Source organism: Nicotiana tomentosiformis, chromosome 11 (assembly GCF_000390325.3).
Source record: "Nicotiana tomentosiformis chromosome 11, ASM39032v3, whole genome shotgun sequence".
NCBI classification, from domain to species: domain Eukaryota; kingdom Viridiplantae; phylum Streptophyta; class Magnoliopsida; order Solanales; family Solanaceae; genus Nicotiana; species Nicotiana tomentosiformis.
In genome coordinates this window covers 45,551,126-45,561,355 of record NC_090822.1, presented here as the reverse complement: position 1 = coordinate 45,561,355, position 10,230 = coordinate 45,551,126, and the positions used below count along the sequence as shown (strand labels likewise).

The 10,230-nt window shown below is 40.0% G+C and overlaps 1 protein-coding gene across 4 annotated transcripts in view; it reads right to left on the bottom strand.

Moving 5' to 3' along the window:
• Positions 1–407: 407 nt before the first annotated feature.
• LOC104091850 (protein tesmin/TSO1-like CXC 5) overlaps positions 408–10,230 on the bottom strand; it is a 30,958-nt gene continuing 21,135 nt past the window's right edge. For 2 of the 4 annotated variants that reach the window (XM_009597297.4, XM_033655070.2), the window contains exons 7-8: positions 8,043–8,426; positions 408–873 (exon numbers count right to left, since the gene is read on the bottom strand). In XM_009597297.4, coding sequence (XP_009595592.1) covers positions 605–873; positions 8,043–8,426 — 653 coding nt within the window. In that variant the 3' untranslated portion in view covers positions 408–604. Of the gene's footprint in view, positions 874–1,730; positions 1,789–8,042; positions 8,427–10,230 lie in introns of all 4 variants that reach the window. The other 2 variants (XM_070187889.1, XM_070187890.1) reach the window with 2 other exon arrangements.

The window sequence follows — 10,230 nt, the reverse complement described above, 5'->3', positions numbered from 1 at the left end:
AAGACTAAAAGTTTCAGCACTACAGGCTACTATGTGCTTAATAATAAGCAATGGCATTAAAACTTAGTTTGCGCACCTTTTTGCATAAGTTCACTAGGAAAAATAAATGGAAAAAGATAGAGTAAAAAGCAGAAAGAAGATTTGAGCATTACATCTTTACACGGAAAATCTAGCATTTTGTTCGAGTTTACTGGCACACATGAAAAGGGCAGCCCGGTTAACTACGCTCCCGCTATGCGCATAGCCGGACCACAAGGGCCTATTGTACGCAGTCTTACCCTGCATTTCTGCAAGAGGCTGTTTCCACGGCTTGAACCCGTGACCTCCTGGTCACATGGCAGCAACCTACCATGGCAGGAACCTTACCAGCAACCTAACGAGCTACACATGGGTTTCAGAAAAAAAGATGAATAATTGTAACTTTCAATAAAATTATACTAAGGAAAACTGTAGTAAGGTTACATGAATGGTGCTAGTTAGTTCTAACTTTCTAACAAATGAGGCCTGAAATAACCTTGCCACTGCATCGAAGACAAACTGAATAAAGAATAGCCTAATATTACAGAGATGCAGCAGCTCGAGGCAAACCTCATCCTAAATCTCTTTACAGCTTATTACAGATTTTTGATTTCACGTCCCCATTCCCATCCGGAGGATGAACTTTAGGACATGGGTTATTATTAAAAGCAGTAGTTCCAGGTTCAACCTTTTGCGGTGGAGGTGGAGGTGGAGGAGGAGTTGGAACAGTATTGGCAACACCATTCCTGAAAGGTTCATGTTGATTCCTTGAATCAGTCATGGCTATGCCGTTGCCGTTCACTTCATTTTGGCTACCTGAATCAGCACCTCGCACCATTGAAGAACATTTTGTTTCTGTATTCAGAATAGACGTATTTAGTAACTAATCAACATATCCCAGATGAAACATAGCAGTATCAACATATGGACTGTGTTCCTCTCGTGAAGCGGGGAGGGGATAACAAAACTGCAAATGAACCAAGCATACTTTGCAGTTTCAAAGGTCCCACCCCCCTCGAACATAATAAGAAAGAAAGGATATTCCTGATAGACAGGCAATGAAATTTCAAAGTATATTGCAAAATAGTTTAAGAAAATGCTTTATTCAATTTAAGGGCAAGAAGAGATTAAGGGAACACGAAAGTGAATTCTTTACAAGTGCGGAGGACCACTCTTTGAAGGTCTTGTCTACAGATAAATGCCCTTTTCCTGTTTGTGAGTATGTCTACCAACTCGACTTCTTCAGCTAAACTTCTACCAAACGAACAAGAATTAATTCCCTTCGTAACTTGAGATTATCATCTTATGACAGTGTGGCATCCGCTCAGTAAGCCTTTGGTTTCCAGCACTCATAGGACCAGGGGCAGAATCTAAGATTTTGAGCGGATGGAGGCACTATTACGAAGAAGTGGATTCAGGATATAAATTTGATGGGTTCAACTTTTAGGTTCTTACTGTTGAACCCATTACGCTTTTGAAATTAATTAATAAAATTAATAGTAATTTTTACATATATCTCCGTGCAAAAATATTCAGATCAGTTAAACACATTGGCTATATGCTACATCCTTCACTTTTACTGGTTTTAATATACACATTTGCTATAATTATATAAAACTTTACGGCAACAAAAGGAAAATAGGGATTTCTATGTGTCAGACTTGGAAATTTAGAAAGAATAAACCAAAAAAATAAGTAAAAGAGAAACGTACCCAATTGAAACGCAAGAACAGATACCAGACGTGCCCATCCTCGTGGGTGGGCCCAATTCTAGAAAAAGGAAAGGAAAAGCAATAAGATAGACATAGGATTTGAACCCCCGACCTCACTTAAAGAGGTGCACACAACAATTATTGCACCATATGACACTTTGAGCTTGGCTCAACATATATATTTAAGTATTTTATAAGAAAATATACTCCCTCTGCTTTAATTTATGTGAACATATTTGACTGGGCACGGACAACAACAACAACAACAACCCAGTGAAATTCCACTAGTGGGGTCTGGGGAGGGTAGTGTGTAAGCAGACCTTACCCCTACCCCGAAGAGGTAGAGATGCTGTTTCTGAAAGACTCTCGGCTCAAGAGGACAAAAAGACAAAAGGGGACAATATCAGTATCACCACAGAAATCATAGGAAAAATAGGAACAGCATGAAATCCAGAAGAAAGATGCAAAGCAAAAGCGATAGCTAGTAAATAGGTCCGGCACTGAAATGGAAAATAGTAAAACACGACATTGCCACTAGCTAGCTTAGACAAAAACCCTACCAGACTAGTCTCACAACGGTACGAAGTAAGGGAAGACTTAACTACCTCCTAACCTACAACCCTAATACTCGACCTCCACATCTTCCTATCAAGTGTCATGTCCTCGGAAATCTGAAGTCTCGCCATGTCCTGCCTGATCACCTCTCCCCAATACTTCTTCGGCCGCCCTCTACCTCTTCTTGTGCCCTCCACAACCAGCCGCTCACACCTCCTTACCGGGGCATCTGGGCTCCTCCTCTGTACATGCCCGAACCATCTGAGCCTCGCTTCCCGCATCTTGTCATCAATGGGAGCCACGCGCACCTTCTCCCGAATATCATCATTCCTAATCTTATCCATCCTAGTGTGCCCGCACATCCACCTCATCATCCTCATTTCTTGCTACTTTCATTTTCTAGATATGTGAGTTCTTAACAGGCCAACATTCAGCCCCGTACATCATGGCTGGTCTAACCACCGCTTTATAGAACTTACCTTTGAGTACCGGTGGCACTCTCTTGTCACACAGGACTCCAGATGCTAACCTCCACTTCATCCATCCTACCCCAATACGGTGTGTGACATCCTCGTCGATCTCCCCCCCCCCCTGGATAACCGACCCAAGGTACTTGAAGCTGCCTCTACTTGGGATGACCTATGAGTCAAGCCTCACATCCACGCCCACTTCCCCCGGCTCAGCGCTGAACTTACACTTCACGCCCATTTGACTGGGTACGGAGTTTAAGAAAAAAGAGAACACTTTTGAACTTGTAGGCTAAAATGAGGCACACATATTTTGTGTGGCTATAAATCATTGTATAAAGGCAAATTATTTTCAAATATGCAAAGTAGTCATTCTTTTTGGCACGGACTAAAAAGGAAATAGGTTCATAAATTAAAAGGGAGGGAGTAGCATTATTATACATGATCTAGGGAGGGGAGCATGGGTGCACGTAAACCCAGGCCCACAACCTAGATATGCCACTTCATGGACTTGTGCTAGTTTTAGTTTTATGTGGTTACTTGTCTCATCTAAACTCCAAACTTTTCAGCTCTTGGCAACTGATTATGCACACTATAATTTCAGCTTTGAAACTACCTAACCAGCTGATTTACCAGAATGTTTAATGGAAAAATACAATTACCCCTTGAACTATAGACCAAATCTCTATTACACACTTTTTGCGGACGAAAATAACCTTACTCACTCAACCTTTTCAGAGTTTGCCTAATACACACTACTTTTTCCTTGACCAATTTATCAAAATATGTGTAATGTCACACTCCAATGAAATAGTGACATGTGTCATTGACGTATTTAAAAAAAAAAACTTAAAATTATAATGAAACCTATCTTCTTCATCAAATCCACCACCATGGCTGTCATCTCCTCGGCCACCATTCAGATTTCTTTGCATCTGTTAGTTCTATTTTCACCTCATTTTCTCCATTATCTTTCTTATCTTCTTCTTCTTCTTAGTTCTTTTCTTTTTCGGCAGGTGAATCCTAGAAACGATTAGTAAGATCCGCAACATCTCATTAAAAGCAAAGCATTCTTAGGCGGAATGCAAACGCTTACACTGGCTTTGTCCTCTTCCTCTACTTCTAATTCCTTCATTTCAACAGTACTCTCAAACAATTTCCAAAATAATTTGGACAAACCTAGAAGATCCTTCTTTAAAACTATATATTATCTCTCTCCACCTTTAAAATTGCATAGGCGATCAAGCTTTATTATTAGACTCTTCTTAATTTCAAGGGAGGAGTTTCGGGAAAACAAACGGATGATGGGGACTGTGAAAGACAAACATGGGAGGAGTTTTGTTTGTTGAAGAAAGAAAAACACAACATAAAAGAAAAGAAAAGAAAATAGAAAAATCAATTTAAATTGGATCAATTTTATTAGATATGGATCGTTCAAATAAAGCATCAAGTATATTTTTTTGTTTCTTCACACGCCTCAATTTGTTGGTAAACCACGCACTGGCCACGTAGACAAAGTTGTGTGTATTAGACACTCTAGAAGTGTGTAAGGTGAACTTCATTCGCAAAAAATGTATAACAGGGATTTGGTCCATAGTTCATGGGTAAGTTATGTATTTTGCCAAGTTTATTTAATGGAATTTTCTAATTGAGGCCTACCTCACTTTCGCAGTCCTTGGCAGGGAGACAGGAATCCATAAATATTTCAGCACACAACTATAACTTCTTATTAAGATTTTTTCAAAATTCATACTTTTCATCAAACTACATGTGCATACTTAAAGAAAATAATCCATATGGGTAATAGTAACTAGTTGGTAACAAAGGCCACACTTTAAGTCTGGTATTTGCTAAGTGTTTAAGCCTGGTTGGAGATTTGTATATCAGTATTGTAAGTCTGAGATTTACCCTATTTCAGTGAACTTCTAGTTTGTCTTAATATTGGAACGAGTTGGGACCACATAGAGCGGAATAGTTATAAGAGGATTTATACAGCGGGACGGTCCCTGCATAGCTTCAACTTGAGGCGAAGTTGGTTGATTAATTGATTGATGTAACGACCCGACCGGTCGTTTTGAGTATTTTAGCCATGTTTCGCTTGTTTGATGCTTTAAATGTGTAATTGTTATTATATGATTAGCGGGGATGGTTAGTTCGGGTTCGGGTTCGGGTTCGGGGAGGTTTTGGAGTGAATTGGGAACCTTAGTCCCAGGTTGGAAGCTTGAATTGTAAGAGTTGACAGGAGTTTGACTTTTGTGTAGACGACTTCGAAATGGTGTTTTGATGGTTCCAATAGGTTTGTATGGTGATTTTAGACTTAGGCGTATGTCCATATTTGGATTTGGAGGTACATAGGTTGATTTGGTGCTTTTTGACAAAAGTAGGAAAGTTGAAGATTTGGAAGGTTCATAGGTTTGACCGAGAGTTGACTTTGATGATATCGGGTTTGGATTGTAGTTCCAAGAGTTGAAATAGGTCCGTTGTGTCATTTGGGACTTGTATGCAAAATTTGAGATCATTCCGAGTTGATTTGATATGGTTCGGCATAAGTTTTGGAAGTTGAAAGTTCATTAGTTTCTTAGGCTTGAATCGGGGTGCGATTCGTGGTTTTGAGGTTATTTTATGTGATTTGAGGCCTCGAGCAGGTCTGTATTATGTTTTGGGATTGGTTGGTGTGATTGGACGAGTCCCGGGAGCCTCGGGTGTGTTTCGAGGTGGTTTCAGACCAGTTTCCCTTGTTTTGCAGCAGTTGCCTTATGGTGTTTATCGTGATCGCGGAAAGAGGGTCGCGATCGCGGAGTGTATTTGGTGGCAGGTGAATTTTGCTCTTCGTGTTCACGATGGAGGGGTCGCGTTCGCGGAGCTTGTGGAGCAGTGGCCTTCGCGTTCGCGTACGGAGAGTCGCGTTCGCTTAGAAGGGAAGGATGGTCGTGCGCGTCAGAATTTTAGCCTTCGCGATCGTGTGGGATTGTCCCCGTTCGCGTAGGCTTGGTAGCTAGTGAATAGCGAGCCTGGGGCCGCGTTCGCGTAGGGTCTTTTGTGGAACTGGAATTTTTGGTCTTCGCGATTGCGATGAGGGTCCCGCAGTCGCGATGCATATGCCTAGGTAGACCTTTAAAATATCATTTTCGGGATTTGAGTTATTTTATCACATTTTGAGTTATAGAGCTCGGATTTGGGTGATTTTGGAGGGGATTTTCACGATTTGGATCGGGATAAGTATTTTTTGACTCGGATGTGTTCATTATTCATAATCCCAACCTTGATTTTAGTGGTTGATTGATAAATCTAAGTGAAGAAATTGGAGATTTTAGTAAAAACTTTTCTAAATGAAATTTGAGGATTTGAACCGCGATTCGGAGTCGGAACAGGATGAAACTAGTATAGTTGGACTCGTATTCGAATGGGTGTTCGGAATTTGTGACTTGTGTCGGATTCCGTGAAGCAGGCCCGGGTTGACTTTTTGATTTTGTCCAAAATTGAAGCTTTATTGTTTGGGGTTGTTTCCTACGGCATTATTTGATGATATTAAGTTGTTTTTTACTAGATTCGAGCCATTCAGAGGTCGATTCGTGTGGGAAGAGCATCTTGGAGTATTGATTCTCGCGCTTTGAGGTAAGTAACATATTTAAACTTGGTTTAAGGTTAATTATCCCTGTGAACTATGATACTTGAGATGTTTTGGGGGTGACGCACGTGCTAGGTGACGGGCGTGTGTGCGTACACCGGGGTGTTCATAATCCGGGTAGACTTTAGGCTACTATAAGACTTGGTCGCTTTCATGCCTCTATATCCGTGTTTTCTCTATTTGTATGATCATTTGAGTTATGACTCATGTTAGAAATCATGTCTATGCTATAAACTTATTTGTTTGAGACATAATAGGGTTGATCTTGTTATTTTGAGCTGTTTGCCTTAATTGTAGTCATATTCTCGGTCATAATTCTTCATCCACATGTATCTCAGTCTCTGTACATTATTTGTTTGTCATATCGCGTATTGTTGTTGCCTTCTATATGTGATACTGTTTGGGCTAAGTTCTATGAGATGTGAGCCATTGAGTCTTGAGCGGTTGATGACTGATGTGGGCCATAGAACCGTGTGGTGGGTTATGCTGGATCGGATTACACGCTGCAACGGATTGATATTGATTATTGATTAGCGCTTGGGCCAGGATCCGCCCCTCCGGAGTCTGATATTACAATGAGCGCAGGCACAGTGATATATATGTGCTTTGGTGTGGGGCATTTGTGTCAAACACCCGTACAGTGCTAAGTGATTGAGTGTGTGATAGTGAGGGGCATTTGTGCCAGGCACCTTGAGTGTGCTGAGAGTGAGTCTACTTAATGATTTCACTGTGATGTTATTGACTTGACATGTAGGCATAGAGATATATTTTCCTCATGCTAGTTGGTAAATGAAATGTCTTATCTGTTGTTGAAAGTTTGGAAAAATCACAATTTCCTCGATAATCTCATATTTTAGAAATTTTGGTGAAAGAATGGGATTTGAATGTTATACTTGGAAAGCATGTCTAATTTTCTGTAATTGTGAACGAGCTGAACATGATATCTTCTGAGTTATTTACTTTTACTGTTTCATTATATTATAAGTTGTTATTGATTATTGGTGTTGAACACTGACTTTCTTTTGATTCTGTCACTGCTTTTAGCCCGAGGTTAGATTTGTTACTTATTGAGTACATGGGGTCGGTTGTACTCATACTACACTCTGCACTCTATGTGTAGATCCAGGTAGTTCGGGGCGTGGCGATTGTTAGAGGTTTGCATCGGATTCAGCTTGTGGAGACTATGAGGTAGCTGCTATGCCGTTTGCAGACCTTGAAGTTCTCGTTTGTTTATTTATGTTATCACTATTCTATCATTCAGACAGTTGATCGAGGATTTGGCTATGTATTTTGAGATTTTGTAGTGCTCATGTACTCGTTGACGCCAGATCATTGGGATGGTTGTAGTTGTGTTATTGTTATTTTTCTCAGATATGTTATGATATTACTGTTGTTGAGATTATTAAGCTTCTGCTAATTTAGTTATTGTTATTGCAGAAGGATTGGCTTGCCTAGCAAGACATATTAGGCGCCATCACGGCTCCGGTGGGAGTTTGGGTCGTGACAATTGAGAAGCTTTCTTGTTGTATTATTCTAAGGGCATATATTCATTGATAGGAATTTTAGGGCTTATTATTGGTTTCATTGATTCAGATGCATTTGGCAAGTGCTATCAATAAATGGAGTAGAATCAGATTTTCAGACAGAAGATTAGAAACATACCTTTTAATTCTCCTAAAGTGATCAGCTTTTTAAGGCAATCACGCGTTCGCGTCAATACGATCTTCTCCAGTTCTGGGTAGACTTCTTTCATGCCCTGCCCATGAGGAAGTTGGGAAGATGTATTATTGCTAAGGCTTGTTGGGTCATTAGGGGGAGCAGCAGCCGCAGTAAAAATCGTATTCTGTTCATCGCACATGAGTGCTAATGTTCCCGGAGACATTGGCCTTTCTTTTGGTACATTAGCACTATCAAAACTAGACTCATCCATATTCTCGGCCCGGACTGCATTTGAACAATCATCAGGTATAACCTTCTCAATACCTGATGAAGGGTAAGAAGCTTCACTGTGGCACTTCGCTTGTTTTAGTGAAGCATCTCTTTCATCTGAAAGCATTCCAACACATAATCAATTAAAACATTATGTATAGTGGAAATGTCAGCTAAAACCAAGCAATCACATGGAAAAACCATCAGATAATAGATGCTAAATCTCTCCATGGTGAAAAAAAGAAAAAGAAATCCTGATGATTGTCCAAAAGATAATTTATCATGATATGGTCCTCTATCTGGTAAAAGAGATAAAACAATTTTTTTTCTTTTTAATAAATCTTTTTTTCCATATCAGACTAATTTGTAAACGAATTTAGATCTTAAATTAGCTATCATCTAAACCAGAAGCGCTGTACCAGCTTATGCATAAGTACCTACCCGAGTTAGTCATCCTCCACTCAGGATCTTGCATTAAACTGTTGAAATAGATGGCCTGACTTTCTTGCTCTGGTAAGGAGCATTCTGGTTTACTTTTAATGGTATACTCAAGCACATAGATGAAATTTCCATTTATTCCTAATTTGGCAAACTTCTAAAGTAATTCTGATCTTATCTATACTCCCTAAATAGGAAAAGGCAGATAAAATTTTCATATACGATATATGCATCTCAACAAAAAAATGCAGTTTTATTAACTTTTATTTATTGTTATTTTGTAATAAAGAAATTGTAGATAATCTTATCTCTCACTGTAGATGAGCATTGCTCAAGAATGCACCTACAGTTCTTGTACAAATGCTCTTAACTTCCAAGCTCATGAATGGTCTGTTACTCCAAAATTAGGAGCATGGACTTTAACAGCAACATCACCCGGGGACATCTCCTCCCATTCTGTTTGTGGCACATTTGGCTAACCAGAAATAGCAACATGTTCAATAACAAAAAAGAGGCTATCTATTAAGAACACCATTGCTGAGGCAGTGGAATTTCTCCTTGTTGCCAAGACAACCTTTCAACCGCTACTAAGCAGACCATCAATGTTAAATGGGAACCCCCACACAAGGGTTCCTATAAGCTCAACACTGATGGCTCTAGCTTAACAAATCCAGGCGGTATAGGAGGGGTTTTTAGAAATAGTAATGGTGACTAGAGCTATCAAATTTGGCCCAAGCCCAACTGACCCGCCCAACCTGCCCAAGGTTGGGCTAGTCATTGATCCGCCCATTTATTGAACTCAGCTCATCTTGACCCAGTCCATTTAAAGTTAGCTTGATTTTTAGCCCAAATTGATCCATGAGTAACTTTGCCAAAATATCTTTAAAATAATTCTTTTTTGTTTGATATGTTATATATGACCATATCAAAAGAAAAAAAGTCTTATTTAGTAATTATACAATTCATAAGAAAACAACACATATTAATTAAAACTTAGTAAGAATTGGGCGGGTTGGGCTATGACCCAAATTTAAGTTCATCTTGACTTAGCCTATCTCAACCCAAGTAACTTTTGGACGGAGCCAATGACCCGCCCATTTATTGACTCAGTTTATTTTGACCTGCCCAAAATCGGCTCAACCTGCCCATTTGATACCCTTAGTGGTGACTAGGTAATGGGCTTCATGAAAGACCTAGCACGCACCACTAACTCTCGATCAGAATTACTAGCACGATTGCAGGGGTTGCAGTTGGCTGTGGATAACAATTTCACTCCCCTTGAAGTGGCTATTGACTCAGCGGAGGTAATACACGCGATTAACAGAGGAAACCTTCATTATAACTCCGTAATTTCTGCATGCAGGTTATTGCTAGCAAGGTTGGGGAATCCGACCGTAAGCCACCGAGAATCAACTAGAGTGGCAAACATCCTAGCTAAGGGGCCAGGAAGCAGGTTTTGGACAGCACCACCATTTTGGTAGTT